Source organism: Gobius niger (genome assembly GCF_951799975.1).
Source record: "Gobius niger genome assembly, chromosome: 3".
NCBI classification, from domain to species: domain Eukaryota; kingdom Metazoa; phylum Chordata; class Actinopteri; order Gobiiformes; family Gobiidae; genus Gobius; species Gobius niger.
The window spans coordinates 18,526,779-18,549,903 of record NC_136854.1 but is presented as its reverse complement, the minus strand read 5'-3'; the positions used below and the strand labels follow the sequence as shown (position 1 = coordinate 18,549,903).

Sequence of the window (23,125 nt, the reverse complement as noted above, 5' to 3'; positions counted from 1 at the left end):
TATACATGCCTGACTACCATCAGGAAACTTTAAATAAGGTCATTGGCTTATAAGTCAATACAGCTTTGTACGAATGCTTTGTTTAGTGCACATCATGAACTCACTGCCTCTCACAACACAAAGACTAAAAAATATCATTCTAGTCTTAACACTGTGAGCCTCCATATCTTTTGGGCAAATTGCTTTTAGAATAGCGCACAAAGAGCACCATAGTTCGACGGTATTGCACACATTAGTTGGGCCCAGGGACCATTCAAGTTCAACTGATAATTACGCCCAGCGACCACTGGACACAAAACTCCGACTGAACGAAAAACTTAGGTCGGAGCTCTTGTGCTTTCCCCACGCGCCAAAGGGAACCACAATAATTGTGCTGTTGTCTTCTGAGCCGTACTGCAAAGCCTGAAAGAAATGGCATAAGAATACACTTTAGGTTGTCTGACCAGTTTGCCTATTCCCCACTGCCACCTGCTGGCTTTACAGGTCCATAACTGGCATGCACATTGTAAGGGTATGTGGCATTGACTCTGACCTGCTCGGAGATCCTCTGAGCAGCTTCTTTAGGGTCGTTGCACTGGTTGATGACATTGCATATTTCCTGGCTGTTCATGATAAAGTTGACGCCATCTGTCGTCAGGGCCAAGAAGGAGTCATGGACAGGGTGCAGCTAAGAAATATATACAGTGAATGAAAATCATTGTTGCTTAATATTAAAGATGAAGTATTTACATATAAATATAAGCATTGTTTGTAATATTTTGAAATAATTATATATATTTTTTTGGATTGCCGTATATAGAGGGAACAGGCCACTGTTTTTACATACTGAGATATGTTCTTACCTGAGCTTAGACGAGTTGATGCATACCTGTGGTAGTCTTTGTGCGTGCGCTCAGTCATGCACAACGACCAAAGATGTTGCTAACATTTGGCCTCTCCCAGCAAATTCCCATAGCTCCAAACGGGGGTGAAGTTGGAAGCTACCACGCTCTTCCATGGGCATGAACAAAGACCAGACAGGTACAACTCAACTCGTCTAAGCTCAGGTAAGAACATATCACAGTATGGAAGAACTGTGTGCCCTCAAGTCACGCAAAAAGACCAAAGATGTTGTCAGCATTTGGCCTCTCCCAATGTATTCCTATAGCTCCAAACAGGGTGAAGGTAGAAGCTACCACGCTATTCCACGGGCACGCACAAAAACCAGACAGTTACACATCAACTCGTCTAAGCTCAGGTAAGAACATATCTCAGTATGGAAAAACGGTCGCCTGTTCCTTTAAGCAAAAACAACATTATCTTCATGCTGTTGTAGTTGCAAAGTGAAATGACTACAGAGAATGAATAAATTAATTGGTAAACTCACAGAGATCACTTTGGTTTCAGGCTCAGCAATCACACCCATTGTCTTCAAGTCAAAGTCCCCAATACTGCGGGTCATTGCCAGCCTGCCATTGACATTTGGCTGCCCCAGACTGTTCCAGGTAATGTAACCGCCACTCTTTTTTATTCTGTCAGCAAACACATGATAAGAGACACACACATATGTAGTTAGTACAACATAAAGCACTGCAGTAATGCAGCAGACTTATGTACCTCATCTTCTCATCCCTTCTCTCGGGAGTGTGGTCGTCTGTCAGTCTTAGGACTTTCCCCTTGCGGCACAGCATGGCTCGACTGTCTCCCACACTGCCGACCACCAGCTGAATGCCATCCCTCAGCAGGGCCACAGTGGCTGTGGTGCCTGCATTTGTGGCAGGTGCTGCACAAACATTCAAAAACATTAAAGAATAGAACACAAAGCATTTTAACAGTTCTGTTTTGGACCACATGGTGTCTCTCACTCTCATATACACAATACATGGGTGGGAGGGATCACAAGAGCCAACAATAGCCAGGTAAACATGCAATTTTCTGTTCAATATTTAAACTATGTAAGATGCATTACACAGCTGACACACCAGTGGCATTGATAGAGTAGTAAATTCAATTTAGACTCTGAACACAGGTTTACTAGATTTCAGAAATATGATAAATAGGAGTAAGCAAGATAAGATGAAGCGGTGAGAATTACCATCAAAGTACTATTTCATGTACTATTAATGGAATACATGGTTGCAGTTTAAGAAGGAAGACAAATGCTTGTATAAGTCGAACAGTTACCAAAAGACATGAACAGCTTTAAAGCTATGGTTCTAACTGGATCATAAAAGTGGAAAAGTACTTTTGGTAAACCTCCGTTCAGGACATGGACTGGCTCTGATGCTAACACATGACACATAATCAAACAGATGTACTGATTCTGGAGATGCTGAAGATGCAAGATACTCTTGGCAAAGAGAAGAAAAGAAAAAGGAAGATAGATAGAACTGAGAGAAAGATAGGGAACCTTCCAGTAGTCCAGGATTTAGGACCCGCTGGACTCTCCTTCAAAATCTAGCCTCTCGTCATCCACACTGGTGCCAAGGGCTTCCAGCTCTGAGCTGGTTCAGCAACTGCCATAGATAACATGCACACACACAGGCATATTGGGACATTTCATACAGCCTGGCCTATGAAGGGCCACATAAATTCACTAGCTGTCAAAACAGAAATTACAACTAGAGTTCTTTTAGTAAATAATTTCTAAACAATTCAGTTTGTTCACCTTCTACACAGGCTTTTTTCATAGGTTACTACTTAGTACTGATCAAAATACAAAAAGAATTTTACTGTCACTGTTTTCAGAACAATTTCTGTCTGAATCATTGGAAAAAATGAACAGGAAAAGAACTGCTCACAGCAATGTTACAGCAGATTAGTATATTTGAGTATTTAGGGCAGGGGTAGGCAGGTTTGCTTGGTGGAGGGCTGATTTTATTAATTGTCAAAAGACCAAGGGCCGGACCCCTCCCGGACAAATGTCAGTGTTGTACAATATATATGACCTAAATGGGTTTCTAGAGTAAACTACATCTCTGATTTGTGTAATAATATTCCTCAAAATCATCTTGAGGGCCAGCTGTTCTATGATGGAGGGCTGGTTTTGGCCCCCGGGACTGACGTTGCCTACCCCTGATTTAGAGGGTTCCATTACATTATATTGTTCTTCAGTGAAACAGACAATCAAAACAACAGCCATTACAATAAACCCAATTCTGTTGAATATAACGACACGTGCAAATGTTCATTCATACATTAATGATCTATGTGTAGAGTCTGTGCACTAATGAGTCGATCATACACATATATATTATAATATTCGTTCATATTTTTATAGCATACAATACTTTGACTAAAGAAAAAGAAAAAAAACATATCTCACTTAAGAATAATTGAATCAATCAACCTTGCCCCTAGTTTTGCACACCATGACAAACTTTGCCTTCAAAGCATGCATGTAAAAACATTAAATGTACGTGCAACATGACAGAACTTACAATTTGGAAAGAAGTGGAGATGCTTCGCAAAAGCTTTGTCGACTTCAAGAAACGCTTTAGTTAAAACAGTTGCCAGATTTTCCTCCTCTGACACAAGGTCCCTGAAACAATCACAAAAGTCATTATTTTAATGGCAGCTGTGGCAAAATGACTTTTGTTTGATCAACACACACACTTCAACTAGCACTTACATAATTGTATATGGATGTGATAATTGCATTTCTTACTTAATAAAGGTCTCCATGTGTTTCTCACAGAAGTCTGCTGCTTCAGGCCCTCCATGGCCATCAAACACAGCAAAGTACATAATGCGGTCAGTCATTTGGGAGACCTGGAAGCGATCTTCATTCTCCTTGCGTTGACCAATAAGTGAGGCACAGCCAACTTTGGACAAACTCACTTTGGGAATGGGCTTGCCATAGCGGATGCTTGAGGGCAGCAGAATTGGTTCATCAATACGATTGTCCCAAATGCCAAAAGAGTCCCAGGTAGTGGGTTGGCCACTGCTGTCTGGGTCAAAGCGTGTGTTGCTTTGGCGCCTCTCTGAAGGGCTGTGAAGTTGTCTCCTTGTCTGACTCTGACGATTTTGTTGAAGCGGGATCAATGCCATCTGAAAAATGGGGTTGCGGCCATGAGGCCTGGTACACATGGCCAGTCGGGCAAGACAGACTCTTGACATCACCTTGTTGATGCAAACAGTGAAGAGAGCAGGGTTTTCTGTTCACACACAGAGACACACATTCTTGTCATTACTTGACCTTTACACCCTAGCACACAAATGTTTTGGCTTGGTTAAACGCTGCAGTGAACTAGTAATCATTACACACATTTAGAGGTAACGTTTACAATATAATGAGTCACATTGTATCGTTTTTGTGTTAATCTGTTACATCTCCTGCCAAATTGTAGAGCAACCAATACTGTATAATAGCTATAAACCCCAAATTATGCATCTCAAAACAATGCAAATTAACATATAGTAGGTTCAGCTTGTTGCAGAAGCCGATCAGCGCAACGTGTATTTAGCTTGAGTGTGTTGACTTTGTAAACATTCCGTATGAGAACATATAGGCCTGTGTGCGGTGTATCCAAAAAAGCACCATATTGTATTTAAGTCTACCACATCTTCCCGTATCCATAAATGAGACATAAACTGACAAGTTAGGAATTTGTAAAATGAACAATGAAACAGGAATAGGCGTGACCAACGAGATAAGATTATCTGCATTTAGTGACTGAAAACTCGTGGAAACCAGGTTCTATGTAAGTACAACATGTTAAGAAGTGTTATATCTTCAGTTTGAACATTATACGCTTTTATTAGCTCGCTGTGTACGTGTTATGCTAGCTTAGCTAGCACTGTGTGGTTAGCCTTAGCTCAATTTCAACGTTTACTCCACCAACGTTCGCACACCCTTGAAATTGAAATTTCGTGTAATAAATGATATACTTTACCCTTCCGTATATGTTCTCCGTTGATTATCTGGAAGTGCCTATGAGATGTGCGTGATGACACTAAATGAAAACACCGCGCTCTCGTCTCTGCGGTACAACAGCAGCAGCAGCAGCAGCAGCGAGAGTGTGTGTGTTACCCATGGTGTTATCAAACACGACCTGTGATGTGACTACGCACCAATCAGAGCACCGTAAACAAAGACGCCTCTTTCACGCCCATTAAAGGCTTGTGCTTGACTGGACAATGCCACATGAGTGACAGCTGGATAGACCAATTATTGATCAGCAAAAAACGAACCAAACGGAACACGTGAATTTTTGATGATGAATGAATTGACTAATGTGACTTCAGTGAAATCCTAAGACATCCAATTAAATGTAATACAAATTATAGAACACCCATGCATGATTAAGCTGTTCATGTAAACGATTCTACGCTTCACTTAGGTGTCAAAAGAAGCTCAAAAACACAATGTATGTCTTGAAAAGTTAAAATTGTATTTTGAGACGTAGCGCCTTCATCTTTTTAATTTTACTTCACCATGCCACATTCATTAAAATGATTTGTCCCTGGCCAGTGTTGCTGGGTCTAGTCAGGGTGTAGTCAGTAGTCAAGGATGGAGGTCCTAAAAAAGGGGGGGAAAAACGCCGTCTCCCCCATGCGTCTACGGTACCACAATCTGCTGTTAATGTCAGCCAATCACAGCACTGCTTCAGTGACGTAGCCGTTAGTGGCACTTCCTCGTTTGTTTCCTGATTGAGTGAACCGAAACCAAACGCCCAAAATACAGCATGAATTTGTCCAGGTAAATGGCACTCGCTTTCATATATGGCGTGGTAAATGCTTAATCGTCCTTTATTTCACCTACACGATGGTACTTACTGATTTGTACTTGTTTGTGTGGATTTAAGTCAACGCTATGTTGCTTGCTAAAATGGTACCTAAGCTAGCTGAGTATTATCTTTATTACATGTTGTGTTTACATGTTTTCTCCAACAATGCTACTGAAGAGCAAAGCCATTGGGTTTTAAGCGCATAAAGAGTTACAAATGTGTCCAGAAATGTTACGCTTGAATATTTAGCCATTGAAAATGTTGCTTGGTCATTTTAATGAGCAGGTTATTATTCCAAACTGCGCGTCGCACTGTAACATACGCAGTGCTCGATTCTGTCTTTTAAAGTTGTGTGGTTTCTATTTCTCGTTGTGTTGCATTGTGCCTACTTTTATGTTTTTGATAAAGGCACACAGTTGTATTTCTGAACAGTGCATGCGATTTTCAGTTGATAATTGGTACAGTATATTAAATATTGAAGCCAGTGATCACTGATCACATCACTGTTTTTCATCTAAATATCTCGAAACTGACGTCAGTCTCTCACATGCATGTTAACTGTGCATCGACAATAAGAACCTGGAGCTGCTTAAGCAGGGATTACAGTAGCAGGTTTTCTTGGGACTGTCTCTTTCTTTGGCTTGTGCTGGTATCATTGTGTATGATGTTAAAATAATAAACATTGTCTAAATCTTTTGGTAGCCTAAATACTTCTGTGTATTATTTAGATGGAAGTACATTTATATTGCATTCTAAATTACCAATCGTCTTTCTTTCAGGTTTTTAGTTTACATAAAAAGAAAGAAGCGGAGCTGTGATCAAGCTTAGACATTTTTGTCATCTTCTATCTGTAAGGCACTCTACCCAACTTGTAAAGTGCAACTAATCCTGTCACCTGCGGCATTATGCTGTGTTGGGGCAATGCAAGAGATGGACAGTTGGGCTTGGGTGTGGAGAAAAATCCAGTGTATGAGCCAAAGGTCTGTCAGGTATTCTTTGGAAGGGGGTTGAAGGAGATCACTTGTGCAGGAGAGCACACTGTGTTTCTGCTTCAAGATGGCAGTGTATACACATGTGGCTCCAACAGCTGTGGGCAGCTTGGGCACGACAAACCAGGGACTTCTCCAGGTAAGCCTAATAGTTTGTGTTGTTTAAAAGTTAAACAAAATTTTATGTTTTGTTGTTTATCTGTAATGTCCAGTAAATACTGTTTAATGCACAAACAGAAGCAACACACATATCTCTTTTTATTTCCTAAGCCAAGGCTTATGGCCTTTATTATGACATTTTGTTAAAAGTTTAAATATTTAGATTGATAACTTTATGGTTATTTTAATATCAATAAAGTGGTTACACAATCTCCTCATGATTTTTTGTGCCTTGTGCATTTTTATGTCTGCAGAACTAGTAGGGGCTTTGGATACACAGAAAATATCAAGGATATCCTGTGGCCAAGCCCACTCTCTGGCGGTCAGTGAGCAGGGTCAGGTGTTTGCGTGGGGGGCTGGAGAAGGTGGCCAACTCGGTCTGGGATCTATAGAAACAACTGTGCGAATACCCAGGTGAGCAAATAATGCAATTGCATTCTACATTAGGAATAGGACACAGAATTAGTTGCTTTAGTTTCTTTTAGCCATTAAACTGGTAGCATGATAACAACTAGTCACCAGTTACAACTAGTAAGTAAACCACATTACAATACTTACTAGTAATAGCAATCACTATTAGATATAGTAATGAGTGTCTAGAAAAAGTTACTTGGATGCATGTTGTAAGTTATTCACATTTTCGATGTTTCTGTTATCTTAAGACTGGTGAAGCGGCTCTGTGATCATCGTATCTCTCAAGTTATGTGTGGAAACCAGCACTGCATTGCACTTTCCAGAGGTTGGAAACAGTCCTCTCTTCTTTCTGTAGAATATTTAATAACAAGCATTGTTTCCAACATTACTGTTGGTGTGAAATACCCAACTAATATTTAGTCGTTCTAATATAAGTCTTACTTTAATATAAGCTAAGACTTGCTCAAAAGGCAAAAAATGTCCGAGGCACTCGAGTCTATAAAAAAATAAAAGTAATTTCTTTAAACATGGACCAGCTGGTTGGTTTTCTTGTATATTCAACCCTGTCCTTGAAAAGCACCAGTCACCGTTTATGATTTCCCCAGACCATTGATGCACTTGCCCTCATTTGTTTTTCATGGATTAATATTTCTTTCTATTCAGATGGTCAGCTCTTCACGTGGGGTCAGAACACAAGTGGTCAACTTGGTTTGGGAAAAGGAGAGCCCAGCAAGCTGTTCCCTCAGCCATTAAAGTCTTTGGCAGGAATTCCTCTGGCACAAATAACAGCTGGTGGCGACCATAGCTTTGCACTTTCCCTGTCTGGAGCCGTGTTTGGCTGGGGCAAGAACAGGGCTGGACAGCTGGGGTTAAACGACAAACAAGGTAATTGTGCCTGGATTGATACATATTCTTCACCACCATAATCAGTGTCATTATCTCAGAGGCAAATGTCATTAAAAAGGAATGTTGAAAATATTTGTGTAGTGTTAATTTAAAAGATAAACCAAACACACAAACTGAGGAATATGTGAACATTCATGAACATTCAAGAAGATTGTAATGTCTTTGGCTATAACCTTATTCTCTCATACTCAGATCGTGCAGTCCCTTGTCACATCAAGTTCTTGCGCTCTCAGAAAGTGGTTTACATCAGCTGTGGAGAAGAACACACTGCTGCTCTGACAAAGGTGAGTGAATGAATGCAAAGTATCGTTTTGTTGATTAAGTTAGAAAGAGAGACACTTGTGTAATAACGAATACATTGGTAAAAGTATTTGGCCAATGCTGGAAGAATAGAATGCAGTTGCACATTTAGGGATAAATGTCTTCATTTCATTTTATTTACTTATTTATTTAATTCAAAAGTGACATCTTACAATCACAACAATAACGCCAAGCCAATACAGTACGAATGAAACGGAGCAGAGAAGATCAAGTCTTATAATCTCTGCCTCTTTTGTTTCTTCACACTTGGTGCTTGGTTAAAAATAAATGTCATGGTTGGAGTGTTTAACGTTTTTTTTGTGTTGTTTTTCTAACTTTTATGATGTACTGTATTACTCTCCAGGATGGTGGCCTGTTTACCTTTGGGGAGGGGTCTTGGGGTCAGTTGGGGCATGGGTCAAGCAATAATGAGCTGCTTCCCAGACGAGTGCTGGAGCTCATGGGCACAGAGGTGTCCCAAATCGCCTGTGGCAGGTAAAGTGTCTACAACTCTAAATGTTATATTAAATATCTATCTAAAGATGTGTGTTTTTTTAGACTAAGCATCAATCAATCTTAATCCCTTTCAGACACCACACTTTGGCGTTTGTGCCTTCCTCTGGTCTGGTGTATGCGTTTGGGTGTAACAACTTTGGTCAGCTCGGTACAGGGATGTGGGGGGATTCTAAAAGCCCATGTCCGGTCAGGGTTCCTTTCATTGGATGTTTTCAAAAAGGTGAGAACAAACGATATGTTATCCCACTTTACTGTGTGTAACTTGAGCTGTATCTCCCCTACTAATATATTTTATGTTTTCCTTTTTCAGAATCAAAGCAGTGCACAATAACAAACATTATCTGTGGAGGGGACCATAGTTTTTTACTTTACTCGTATGACCAGGTACGTAGTAATCCTCCTCTGTCACTTTGGACCAACATTTCAAATAACTGAACCTTTACAGGACAGGACTGGTACTGAATTATTTGTTTGTTAATCGCTTATTAATCAGATGAAAATTGACATTGCTTTTATTATTTAGAAAGACCCTCAAAAAGACCAATGTAAATGAATCGTGTTTAGTTTTTAAAGTCTCCTTGCAGTATTTGCTTGTTACCACTTGATGGCAGTTTTGCTATATATTAGACATACCCTGAAGCAATTGATTGGAGATTGCTGGAACAGGTGTAAAGTGCAGCAAAAATCAAAATACTATCTTTATTCCGAAATATGTGAATAGGTAAATTTCCTTCATGTTTTGTCATAAGTCACAGTCAAATCACCCACAAGTCCAACACGCTGAAATAAACACTGCTACGCATAACGGCTTATCACGCTCCACAGACTTCAGTCATACCAGAAGATTTCAGACTGAATACTATCAGTAAAAGTCTCTCTCCATTCAACTATGAACGGTTTAATTCATGGAGGTTGAAGCTCATGTACAGCACAGAATCCAGTGTCACGAAGTAAGTCAATGACAGGTTTTAAATGCAGTATCATTTGTCTGCTTGCTGTTCATACTATATGTAAAGATGTTTTCTTCTTCAGTGACATCATCATTCAGCTTTCATCTACGGCTTGTTGGAATGGCAGCTTCTTGGACCAAAGGTATACAGCTAAGCATTTACAGCAGTGTCTACTCTCTGGGAATCTACTTGTGTCCTTATAAACCCTGATGTAGATGGGAGATTTTGAGCTGTATAGATTATCCTATTAAAATATGATAGTGGAGCTTGTGAAGCTTAATGCTCAGTGTAAGCAGGTGAAGAATGGGAAGAAGCACAGATGCTGTGCATATCAAATATCACTCTTGAGTACCCTGTAGTTTAGCTTAGTTTATTTATATAAGGACAATGTGACGTTGCATTAAAAAGGCGGCTGCACCAGATTTGGCACTATGCTAATGTACATCTGTAGTACACAATTAAAATTACATAACAAATTTAAAATTACATAACAAAAAGACAGTTTTCAAGGTCCATAAAACGCATAAAACTCAATACAGTGTTACAGCCATCAGATGGTACCTGTGAGGGTATCATCTGATGGCCAAATATCCGTCTGGTACTGTTAGTGTGAGCAGGACTGGTGATCTAGAAGCCAGTCATTGACTGCCTGTGAGAAGCTATGAAAATCTGCATTGTTCTTTAGATTGTCTGGGAGCCCATTCTATTCTTTGATTGCTTTATAGCAAAAGGCTGATTGAGAGAAGGCAGACTTTCTTTCAGGAACATTGCAGTCACCCTTGGATACAGACCTTAACGCGCTGTTTGTTAGTTGAGTGCTGTTCATATGTTTGTAAGGTTTGTAGCACTTCCTCTTAAAGTCAAGTCTTTTTTTGCTTTTAATCTGACATTCATATTTCAATTCCCCCTCAATAGATTGTATGGGAAGTTGTCAAATAATCATTGTTCTAAGTGTTGTACCTGACCTCTTCATATCATGTCTTTGTTTAGTGCAAAACATGGTGAACATGAGGGCTACAAAAGGCTTTGTCAAGTGTTTGACCCCAAAGTTTTCCATCAGCAGACTTTCACTTTCTGCAAGTAGTGGCATAAAGGCTGGGAAGCCTTTGTTCTTCTGAATCTCAGGCTGTAAACATGTCCCAAGATTTCAGAAGTAATAATGCATGTTTGTGATGTTTCCCCTGGTATACACTACAGTATGTATCAATCTGTATAATATGTTTACAGCATAGACTATAAGTGTAACTCTCCAGTGTTATTGTGTGATTTGGCCACTGAGGGTTTTCTTGGCTTTTCTGATAACATTTGGTACATCCTCTCCCTTGTTCTCAGGCACTGTAAGACACATACTAAGGATAGACTTAAATACGTACCTATAGGCTGTGTACAGTCCACATATCAGCCACTATTCATATGTTGTGTATGTCTGTGCAGAGTCTTTAGTGAAAAAAGTCATGCTAATCCCAGGCATCCCTGTTATTATCAGGGTTTATCCACAAACCTTTCTATCTATTTACTGACCCATTTCAATGTTAGTAGTAATAACCTAAATGCCTCCTCACACTTCCTTATTGGTTTGTTTTCGCAGTGAAGATGCCCATTTCAAAACCAATCCAAAGATCCCAGGTATCGATATCAACTCTGTAAGGGTCCTGTTTGAGGCGATCTGCCAGCCACCGTTCTCTGGACTTCTGGAGCAGGTATATCTTTTTGTAATTGCATTTTTGCTGCTTTTTTCTTATTTGTAGAATGCAAACTGCAAACATGACTCCCTGTAACTCATACATAGGGCTTACCTCAAGCAACTCTGACTAAAAGGGAAATAATAAGTTTGTTTTGATGGTACAATATGTTCTGCTGCAAATGTGTGGCATAAAATGAGTCATAACTGCTAGCATTAGCCGGTAATGTTAGGTTTGAGATTCATACACATACAGGCCAAACCAATGTGGTCTTTTAAGTGTATGTGGTTTCCCTTTTGCCCACAAAAAGCCTCTCCCATCTTTTAGACCGTGATGTATTTCACAATGTGTTTTCATATGGACTGGCTTCCTCGTGTTGATCTGTTTTCTGTCTTCCATTTGGGATAGGCCCTCAAGAGCTTCGAGAGCTTGTTGATCCCCCAGCTGCCCAAGTCCCCGCCTGACGTCGAAGCCATGAGGATCTACCTCATTTTGTCAGAGTGTCCGTTAATGCACGACTCGAAGAACTTCATTCGCCTTACCATTCCTTTTGCAATGGCAATACTGCGGCTTGACCCCAACCCCAGCAAAGTATTAGGTATTTAATTTGCTTGGATACACAGTCAAGTGCCCTCTTAGATCTCCACCCGAGTAGCTCGTACGTTTCTATATAAAGCCTTATAAATTTTCCCACATTGAACACAGTCTGTAAACATTTAGGCACTTGTCCCATAGTGACCTTGCTGTGTGCTGTTTTTATTTTGTAAAACTAACTCATGGGGGAATACAAGTTGGAGGCACTAGTATTTGGTGATATATTTACATGACATATTGGGGTGGGTTTTAACGACCGTTATAATTGCCATGGTATTGGCAGGTTGTTGTTTTTCTTAATAGAAACCAGTGCTGTCACATTTTTGACTTATTTATGCACTCTTTGCCCTTCTAGATAACTGGTGGTGTTTTGTAGAGGGCAGTGTGTTCAGAAGAATGGTGGACATGTACAAACGTATTGTAGTCTTCATGTTAACGCTTGGAAAGACTGTGCTCGTGCCTGCTTTCTATGAAAACTATTTTCTTGCTACGCTAAGACTGCTGGAAAAACTTCACAAGGTAACCAGTCTCCTCATTCAGTTTTGTCCTGTTGCACAATAAGTGGAAATGCATTGTGTTTCTTGTCAAAGCTCTTTTGTGTTGTGGTGGGCCCTGGGACTGTTAAGTGAAGTATGGCTTTCGTTTGTTGCCAGGTAAACTTAAAGGCCAAGCATGTAGACTACAACAGTTTTTATATCCCTGACATTACCAACCTGGTGGACATCCAGGAAGACTACCTCAAGTGGTTTTTAAGCCGAGCCGACATTGTGAGTAGTGAAAGTTCATTATTGTTCAGTTGTATTAAAATATTTATTATAAGCAAAATGCTAATTCTGGCTTTGACTCACTAAGGGCGTTTTCATAGCTGGAAGTCCGAACCAAGGTCCGGGCTTAGAACCTTCTATATATCGCGTTCAAACATTTAGGACCTGATCTCACATGTCTAAACACAGACTGTAGACAGGGTTTCCGTGGGGCATTAAAAAGCATTAAAGGTCATTCAATTAATTGTGCCACAATGAAAGCCTTAAAGCAGTACTAAGTAACGTGTTTACCTTAATAAATCCTCTCCGTAGCCCCTGTGGGGGTAATACATGTGTTTATGGGATGATTGGAGGGTCTTTCATCCCCCCCTGGTGTCTCTGGACAGAAAACCATGTTTGCAACTTGACTGCCACCGGTCCGGAGAAAGCAATACACACTAACGGAATCATGAAGAAGAAGCTAACATGCTAACGGGCAAAGCTAACTGCGGGCTAACATCACTTTAAACAGTATTTACAGCCAAGTTTGAGTGAAAAAAAAGATTTCCATTGTATAATTGAATGCACAGTAACCCTATCTCCCTTCGCCTTTCCTGTCAGCGTAGTGTTTACTCTCCAAGACAATTAATAAGTTAAAAAATCGTAACTTGCTGCGACACCTGCAGTTGCGCTTATGGCCTCTAGGGGGAAGAGTTACTTAGTACTGCTTTAAAGGAGGCCACCGGTTTTCCTTACTGAGATGTTACCTGAGCTTAGACAAGTTGATGCGTACCTATCTGGTCTTTACATGTGTGCTCAGTCACGCAAAAAATACCAACTTCTTGTTGAGCAACGCTGTTGGTACGCCCGGCGCAAGACTGGACGCCCGAAAAGGCTTATCTGTACTGTCTGCTTTCAACGATGTAGCTTTCCTTTATTTATTAAAAAAAATATTTGATTTTTTTTTTTTCTTTAGAAAACTACATCATCTCCATCTAAGGTAAAACTACATTTAACTTTTTTGTAAATTTCTGCTTCAGATTGTAACTTCATCTGAGTAATTAAGTTACTATTTGCAAACCCTAACAACATTTTTTAATATGGCCCCATCTTGCAGAATGAGTTTCCCTCAGTGAACCTATGTGCCTACCCATTTATACTGAATGCTCGAGCCAAGACAACCATGCTGCAGACGGATGCAGAGCTGCAAATGCAGGTACTGCGATGCACTATGAGTGTTTGATTTGTATTTGCAGCGTAATAATGACTTTTTGCAAGTATGGCTTAAATCTTTGTCCCTAAAAATGTTAATTTTTGTGTCTATTTCTTAAATGTGTGTTCAAGTGCTACTGTACTCACTGCAATGCCTGTTTGTGTTTGTTCAAGATGGCTGTCAGTGGTGCAAACCTACACAATGTATTTATGCTGCTCACATTGGAACCACAGTTGGCAAGGAACCCGTACCTGGTGCTGCACGTGCGCAGGGACCACTTAGTGAGTGACACACTTCGTGAACTCACCATGTACTCTGATGTGGACCTCAAGAAACCCCTCAAGGTAAGAGAATTAAATACAGTAAATGATCACACATTTTCAAATTATAATGGTCTCAACTTACAGTATAGCGCTTTTACCCAAAGCACTTTGCATCAAGGAAACCCTCATTCATTCACTCTCTCATTCATACACCAATGTACACAGACACTGGAGGCAAAGTGGGGGAAGTACTTTTACTTTTAAATACAAAAGCTTACTTCTATTTTATTCTTTTTACTTTAGGTGATCTTTGATGGAGAAGAGGCAGTAGATGCAGGAGGAGTGACGAAGGAGTTCTTCCTGCTGCTGTTGAAGGAGCTGATGGATCCAGTTTATGGCATGTTCACCCATTACAAAGACTCCAACCTGCTCTGGTTCTCAGACAAAGTAAGTTGTTTTACAATGCATTATGTAAAACAGCTATCTTTTACATCCATAATATGTTTACTGAATGCAATGCCATTCAGTAACATATTACGGAGCTGCATAATATGTTTACTGAATGGCATCGCAGGTGATCAAGTTCCAAAATGCTGATTGAACCCTGTCCTCACATTTAGAACATGTTGTTAGATTGTAACTGCCTGGTCATTAGGGCTGAGACGACCCACTTTTGTCACAATCTGATACACGTATTGCGATACAATTATGATTTGTACTATGTTTACCTTAACATTTGTAAAAAGAAAACAGCCATGTGTCTAAAGTTTATAAACCCAATGCCATTTGACATGTACTGAAGTGTTAAGATCGAAAAGAGCATTAACATAAAGTGTAACAAAGTGCTGTTACTGGAAAACAAAGGTGTGCAGGATAAAAATGCCTCTAAACACAAGTATTGAAAGTATTGCCATACTTGAAAAAGTTTTGATATATTGATATATTTGAGTATTGCGATCCAAATCCAATCCGATATTTTGTCTCAACCCTACTGTTTACTATTTCTTTTTTTTTTAGTCTGAAACATTCCTATAAATCATTTCATATTAGAAATATCGAACAAAAACATCATGTCTCAGTTGTGATGACATTGGACTTGAGTTGCTAAATGCTCTTGCAGAAAAAGGATTAACCATCTGTCAGGTTTGAGTTTGAAACTAAAGGTCATAGTCACAATAATGTCAAACTGTGCCAAAGCTTTTTTTTGCTTTTAAGCACTAAAGCTTCCTCTGGCTTAGCGGATGCTGCAGGTACCATTATTCTCTTTGACCTAAAAGATTCTTTTATAAGGAACAGCACCTTGATTATAGTACAGTAATACTCTAAAGGCAAACGCCCATCTCCTTGCCCTGCGAGCCAGCAACTTTCTATTAAATAGCAGGAATGTCTGGGGCCCTCCTCACGATCTTTGCAACCACCAATCACAGCAATTCATTTATAGTGCATTTCTCAAAGCCAAACCGAAGACATCTCCACGTTACTAATGACAGTATGAGCCAGTAATAACGATGAGACTTTATGTGCTAAAATTATTTATTTACTGCATGCATTTAGTGATTTTCCATTAATTCATCTACAGCACATGTGTTCTTTTCAAACAGTGTAAAGCCATGCCTTGTAATAAATCAAAGTGCTCGATTACTTTCCACTTAGCTGACAAAGCTGTTAACACAGTCACGTTCTTGTCAGTGTTTTGTAGAGTCAAACTGGTTCCACCTGATCGGTATCCTCTGTGGCCTGGCCATCTACAACTCCACTGTGGTAGACCTGCACTTTCCCCTAGCGCTGTACAAAAAGCTGCTCAAAGTCTCACCGACGCTGGAGGATTTCAAAGAGCTGTCCCCCACTGAGGCCAGGTAACACGACCCTCAATAACTGCGAAAACCCCCGTCCAAATCCTCCCCCGTCATCTCTGACTTCTAAACCCGTCAGTGTGATGGTCTTTAGTGTCTGCTTGTCTGTTACGTAACATGCAATCAATGTATATTATCCGCTCAGTCGTTTGTCCGTGTCGTGTGTGCATGCAGTTGTCACTTGTAGGCCAGGCAATGTCAAGTGGGGCCAAGGATCGCTTAGACATGCCTGTTCTGCATGCACAACGGCAGAGCGGCAATTACATCGAGAGGAGGCCTTCATTTACCCCTGAGAGAGAAATGATAAAGAAGAAAGGTTCGATTGGAAGAATTCTGAGACTGATGATTATGTTTAGCGTAACATACTCGTGTCCACTGATTAGTCACACTGTGCAATCACCAGCCTCATTTAGAGCAATTATCTCAGCATGGTGCTGCTCACAGAGGATGTGCACATTCATGGAATATTATACGAAGAGGTATTGGCCCTACTTTCACTTTAAAGGTGCGGTTTTTCATTGTCCGACAGCTCAAATGTTTTTTTCTCAGAGGCATTCCTTGTACCTGGAATAGATCATTTCCAAGAAGTGTCATTGTCAAGAATAGTTCATAATTAATGACATTGTTTATTCTGTCACAGACAGGTGTTGTTTGTTCATTCTAATGGTTTGTTGCTTATTGTGAAGGTGGACTTGCTGTACTCTTCGTGTGCTTCTGTGTAGTTTATGTATACATAAATGCACCACACAATCACGTCTTTTTGAACTCATATTTCATAACATTCTGACATTGTTCATGCGTCTTGCTGCCACATTCTTTTCCAGGAGTCTTCAGCAGCTCTTGGACTACGATGGCAATGATGTAGAGGAGACATTTTTACTCAACTTTGCTGTGAGTTGTAACGATAACATCACGTCATTTGATTTACATTAATTGGAAAGTAAATGAGCAGATGCACAGAGCAAAACGACAGCGTCAGTGCCAACAGCATCTTTGTGCAAAAACCGTGACAGCTAATGGCGCTATGAGGCAACAGCAACTGTCAACAAAGCTGCTAATTATTACTACACGCATGCTTTCATTACATCTGGCTCTGAAGAGATGTCGTCCCACCGCTATCCTACAGTCTTAACTTACCCTTACACAAATATACAATATACAAACTTTCATAAGCATTACTCTGCCTACACTGCAAAGAGTGTTCTCCATGACAGCTTTGATGCCATATTTCAGCAGTTTAAATACAATGCATGTTTTTGTTTCTCCGTCAGATCACCAGGGAAAACTACGGCATGACCGAGGTAAAGGAGCTGGTCCCAGGAGGTGAAAACATCAGCGTGGACAAACACAACAGGTGACATTTATGCCGAGTTATCCGTCCCCAGTTCACTGTTTACGGCCCGACCCCATTTGGAGGAAAATATTTGACATAGATGACATTGTGTTCTGTGCGTAGTCTACTGAGAGTTGCCTGCTTTGTGAAACAGATGGCCCAAGCTGCTGCGGCATTAATATCCCGGCAATGGGCAGGAATATGTGTCCCAAAAACGGCAGGATGAAGCGGGCAGACGTGAAGTAATCACTTGGGGCGAGGCTGCTGTTCGGCAGATTAAATATTCCTAGGTTTCTTTAGTGACTGGGTGTGATCTGTTAGAGATTTTCCCTACTTATGTAGTTACTTGTTCTGCCAGAAGTTTTGTTGCACATATGTTTCTCGTGTTTAGTTTAGTTTCGAATATGCCAAGCTTTCCAACTGGAGTATGTAAGTCTAACCATGAAAAGGTGCTGCAATAAGTTACATTACGCAAAATCTGGCTCAAGAAAAACAATTATTTGAAAGTCTTCTTATCTTTATTTTTATTTTACTGTTGGCTGAGACCCTTTTTCTGAATGATTTATGTTATATTTTTAATATTCCATAAGAAAATCATCGACACCATGCTATATTCGAAGCTATGTCATCGATCATGCAAATTTCACTTAAGGTTTCATCACGTCTGCCAAGTTTATGTTAGACTTGACTGTCTCTTTGTAAAATAAAATCTTGAGTTTCTCTGCTGTTTGTTCATAACACCACAGCGTTTACGTAAGAACTGGGTGTCCCATATCTTAACCATTTGTTGACATCAGGTGCCCTATGAGTATGTAGTGTCCTGAAGCGCTTATCTATTTAATCCCCTCTTAGCAACTTTGTAATGTAAACAACACACACCTACCTGGGTTTCCTGGCCGGCACAGAACTGAGAGGGGATTTTAATGACATTGACAACAGTGGGTACATCAGATAAACAACGTGACACTAGAGCACGTGCAGTACAGCTACTATTACAATTCTAATATTACAATGAAACCTGTGTCTCTGCACAAGTTCGCAAAAGGATGAGCTTGTGTGACAATAGACGGTATTTTAAAGGGTTTATAAAACACCTAAAATGTTAGGCCCGGTCTGTGTCCTACAATTATTTCCTCCTTTGTTTGTTTTAAGACGAAACAAATGACTGTGCGTGGTTGTGTTTCAGGAAGGAGTTTGTGGACGCGTACTTGCGCTACGTGTTCAGTGATTCAGTGAGCGAGCAGTACGATGCCTTCTCCGGCGGTTTCCTCAAAGTGTGCGGAGGAGAGATCCTGTGGCTGTTCCAGCCCTCTGAGCTCATGGCCATGGTGGTGGGCAACAACAACTACAACTGGGACGAGATGGAGAAGGTGCGCGGCCGCATGCTGTGTCATTCACTTGCACTTAAATAGAAGCTCCAGGCTGTGCTCACAGGACAGAAATAGGTTACTTCTTACTCACTAGCTTTACACTGGAGCGGATGTAATGCATAACCAGTTAGCATGCTATTTTTAACTACAGGACACTACACGGATTACATTAAAGTCAATAAGTTAGCTATAATGCACAAAATACCAAAGTTAAACCAGAGGAGGAACTGTCAACGTTTGGTTGATTTTGATCATTACAACAGTTTATCAAAGGGAAATAATTTGAGTGAGTTATTGCATAAAAAGAATACCAGTAATACATTTTTTACTTATTTTGTATTATATAAGAGGAAAGTATATTGAAATTGATCTGCACCAATTTGTAAAAAGAAAAAAAAGGCCAAGTTTGACGGTAGTACCGGTAATCAATTTTAGTTCACAACGCACATTTAACCCATTTTACCCTGAAGCATTTACCTTGAAACGAACTACTAAACTGGCACAAGAAGGTTTAAAGTTTTATACATGGTAACGTAAAGGGACTATACGGAGTTTAAAAATGTTAAAACTAAGTATTTTCAGCCCCCTACATGTTCCAGCCATGTCCTAGTGTGTGGAATGAGTCCAGACCTGTTCACCACAACTGCGCGGCAGTAGTGGGCATAAAATGACCATCTTGCATCTAGTCTCTTTAAGTCTTAATGGAAACAGACTTTTGTTTTTTGTTTATCTCCAGAGGATGTATTACCTAAATAATAAAAATCTTTGCAGTTTGCTAATTGCAACTAATAAAATTGCATTTTTTATTGAATTGTCCAGCCCTTCATTAAAATGGTTGATTGAGATAGTTGATTAAAACCTTTTTTTCCCCTCCTCAATGGCACTGAAACAAAGGTTTCAGAATAATCCCCAACACAGAAAATAAGGCATAGAACTAAACAAAATGCACATGACTAATGGCTGTTGTTATGTTTCAGAATGCGGTCTACAAAGGGGAGTATTCAGCCACACATCCAACTGTGAGGCTGTTCTGGGAAGTCTTCCATGAGTTTCCTCTGGAGAAAAAGAAGCAGTTCTTATGTAAGCACCGCCACAGCCTCCAATTTACTTCTCATGCTGTCCGTCCTCCAGTGAGTTATATGCGCCGTAATAAGCAGGTTCAGACTATGTAATTAATGACGGGAACAATAGAAAATAGAGATGAAATGTGTAAGAATGTGTAATGTGTGCGTTGTATACCAGCACAGCAGAATGTAATGATAGTATTTTATAAAGGTCATTTGCGTTGGATATTTTGTTTACCATAAGATTTTCTATGCAGAGCATTCTTTTACCATGACTTCATGTAAATGAAAAGGTTAATCAGATCTGATCAGCATTTCTCAGTTTAATGACTGTGACGGGCAAGTGAGGATAGCAGTCGTGATGGCAATAGTTCCCATAGCAACATCTTGGTAGCATCCACACAGCAGTGGAGCTAACATACATACGTGCTTACATTTGTATCTGGCACCATAGATGGTATTAAAGCCACTCTAGCAGAAACAGCATTATTAAGCCGTATGACCTTAGGTTTATAGCACAGAGGAACGTGATGCAAATAGGCAAACCTGTTTATTTAGTCTTGACAAATGCTATGTTTGTTCTTTGTCAACTTAACTTTCTTTGTATAACTTGTCATGTTTACTTGTTTTGAAAAATGATGTGGGCTTCAAAGTGTGTGAGTGACCTCAACGTGAACTAAAAGAAATATTGAAAAACACTTAAAAAGCACTCAATCATAACAAAAACAAAGCTTTAATGGAACTACATTGGGGAGTTGTGTCTAAAACCTTTGTTTCTGTCTGTGTTGGCAACAAAAGTGTAAATCTCAGTCAGGTCCGGCGGCACGTTAGCATAGCGGTTAGCGCCTCCGCTTCACAGCTAGAAGGTCCCGGGTTCGATTCCCACCAGGATGGGGCCTTTCTGTGTGGAGTTTGCATGTTCTCCCCGTGTCTGGGTAGGTTTCCTCCGGGTACTCCGGTTTCCCCTACCACTAAAAACATGTGCTATAGGTGAGTCCTCCAGCCAGGTGATTCTGACCACCAGCCTGGCTCCACATCATGGAGATGGGTCCCCAGGCGCGGCACTGCCGTTCCCGGGGTTGCCCCAGCGGCATCAAAGGATGGGTTAAATGCAGAGGACAAATTTCCCTATGGGGACAATAATATATAAAATTTATTATTATTATTATTATTAATAAAGTATACAGACAGACAAACAAACAATCAAACAAGATTGAAGACCTCATTGATTTTGCAATATACAGTGTTGTGGCTTCATCACTAAATGTTGCAATAGCAATCATTTGGTGATATTTTGATACTATTCACAGATACTATGATTATTTATTTCCTCATATTATTGAAAAGGGGCCAATATAAAAGCCACCTCACTGCTTTCTGTCATGCGACTTAAGTGAATGTGCTTTTCTCGCAGTGTTCCTCACTGGCAGTGACCGCATCCCCATCCATGGAATGGAAAGCTTAAAGATAGTCATTCAGTCCACCACGGCGGAGGAGCACTATCTGCCCGTGGCTCACACCTGCTACAACCTGCTGGACATGCCCCGCTACCAGACCAAAGACATCCTGAAACAGCGCCTCACGCAGGCCGTGGAGCAGTACGAGGGCTTCAGTCTGGTCTGAACGCGCCAGGGTCCCGCTGCACTGCTTCAACGCACTTTTCACTGAACAGCCCGATGTTTGTGTCGAGGGAGAGACAGGACGACGACTCTTTAAAATGTCGTTGCAAGTGTTCTACTGCGCGCAGAACAGTTTCTTCGTGTAGGCCAGAACCAGGGTATTTCCAGGCCAAAGGTGAATGGTGTTTTGGAAGATGTTTTAATGAGAATAATCAGAGATGCTGTCAGTGAGCTCTGCATGGGATTATGCTTGGATCCTTAAATCTTAGTTGAGGAAACCGTGTTTGGGTGAACTTTAGACATTAAATATCATAGCAAAATCTTTTCTACTTAATCTTAAATGTATTTTTTGTCGTAAGAAATTTTATCTTGATTTATTGTCATGGGCTTTTGTCACTTTACAACATTTTATTCAAGTTACAGAAGGGATTATTTTTGACACCGTTTTATCCGTTTGTGTTTAGACTTGTTCCTTAGTTTTAATTCTTGGACTTTGAGTTGCGGGCGCATTGTATGGATCCTGTAAACCAGCATGTCCTCTCTGCCTGACTTTGGGAAAAAAGACTTCATTCGCTGCAGGAGAATGGACAGCCTCAGCCGACTCAGACTTCAAAAGTGTTGCCTTCTTATTACACGGACACTCAACGTGGATATAGTCTGTGTGCATGTGTGCAAGCAAATGATAACCATAGTAAATCCTAGAAACAATAATTGTGACTAGCGTACCTTTGCAAACTAGGAAGTGCTTATTTACGAACAAAGACATGGTTGTATGTATGAAGCCAATCTGTATTTACTCCAAGATGCTGAATTCAAAGTGACGTACGTTGATGTGAAATGTGTTGATCTGTATGAAAAGCTCTTGAATATAAACTTGATCTATTTTTCTACAACATATACAATACATACAAGTGACGACGAACTTCTACAGCAATATGAAACAGCTCAGCGATTGTGAAGTCAGACCGGGCTGATCTTGGGCAAGTTTGTAAACATGATGACGTTACATTAGTGCATGTCCTCTCTTCATTCCTCATAACGGTTTCTTCTGCAGTTTAGTCCTATGCAATGGTCCATAAAACCTTCTTTTGCACCTTTTATTATGTTACAGAAATGTGTTTTGCATTTTTGCATATCTACTGGATCTATAAGGTTCTCTGTTCAGCCCACTTTCCAATAAAATGAGTGCGCAAGCTCGGATCAGGAGGTCTTTATCTGTGAGTTGTTTCACCGTGGTTTTAAGGGAAATGGACTGCAAACGTAAAGCCAAGATCAATTAACAATTTACACATGCATTTAGAAGTTGAATTTTGGAAAAATATAGTTATAGCTATAGTTTCAATCCCTTGTTTCCCTAGATTTATAAGGAGCATTTCAGACAAATAGAACAGAACATTTACTTTAGTACACATATTTTCCATTGAAAAATTGCTTTTAAATGGATTTGTT

The 23,125-nt window shown here is 40.2% G+C and overlaps 2 protein-coding genes across 2 annotated transcripts; one reads left to right on the top strand and one right to left on the bottom strand.

Moving 5' to 3' along the window:
- On the bottom strand, window positions 1–4,156 carry ppm1kb (protein phosphatase, Mg2+/Mn2+ dependent 1Kb). The gene is made up of 6 exons (XM_079553862.1): window positions 3,647–4,156; window positions 3,420–3,520; window positions 1,597–1,762; window positions 1,367–1,511; window positions 533–667; window positions 1–402 (listed from the first exon to the last, which is right to left on the bottom strand). The coding sequence occupies exons 1-6, from the start codon at window positions 4,096–4,098 to the stop codon at window positions 271–273; spliced, it is 1,131 nt and encodes a 376-aa protein (XP_079409988.1). The 5' UTR covers window positions 4,099–4,156; the 3' UTR covers window positions 1–270.
- A 2,334-nt stretch (window positions 4,157–6,490) lies between these two features.
- Window positions 6,491–22,871, top strand: herc3 (HECT and RLD domain containing E3 ubiquitin protein ligase 3). The gene is made up of 24 exons (XM_079553880.1): window positions 6,491–6,836; window positions 7,111–7,270; window positions 7,519–7,595; window positions 7,934–8,155; window positions 8,369–8,460; window positions 8,841–8,971; window positions 9,067–9,213; window positions 9,301–9,376; window positions 9,818–9,942; window positions 10,025–10,084; window positions 11,531–11,642; window positions 12,033–12,222; window positions 12,574–12,737; window positions 12,872–12,985; window positions 13,938–13,961; window positions 14,079–14,177; window positions 14,348–14,518; window positions 14,741–14,884; window positions 16,127–16,293; window positions 17,115–17,181; window positions 17,562–17,644; window positions 18,810–18,993; window positions 19,971–20,073; window positions 21,472–22,871. Exons 1-24 carry the CDS (start codon window positions 6,614–6,616, stop codon window positions 21,678–21,680), a joined length of 3,144 nt encoding a protein of 1,047 aa, XP_079410006.1. The 5' UTR covers window positions 6,491–6,613; the 3' UTR covers window positions 21,681–22,871.
- The last annotated feature ends 254 nt before the right edge of the window (window positions 22,872–23,125 follow it).

Bases quoted from the DNA above. Each gene is read 5' to 3' on its own strand.
- herc3 (XM_079553880.1), top strand. From the start codon at position 6,614: ATGCTGTGTTGGGGCAATGCAAGAGATGGACAGTTGGGCTTGGGTGTG. The intron at 7,596-7,933 runs GTTGGAAACAGT...CTTTCTATTCAG, and splicing joins CTGCATTGCACTTTCCAGAG to ATGGTCAGCTCTTCACGTGG. The intron at 10,085-11,530 runs GTATACAGCTAA...TTGTTTTCGCAG, and splicing joins GGCAGCTTCTTGGACCAAAG to TGAAGATGCCCATTTCAAAA.
- ppm1kb (XM_079553862.1), bottom strand. From the start codon at position 4,098: ATGTCAAGAGTCTGTCTTGCCCGACTGGCCATGTGTACCAGGCCTCAT. The intron at 1,512-1,596 runs GTACATAAGTCT...GTTTGCTGACAG, and splicing joins AGAAGGGATGAGAAGATGAG to AATAAAAAAGAGTGGCGGTT. The intron at 668-1,366 runs GTGAGTTTACCA...TATATTTCTTAG, and splicing joins CTGAAACCAAAGTGATCTCT to CTGCACCCTGTCCATGACTC.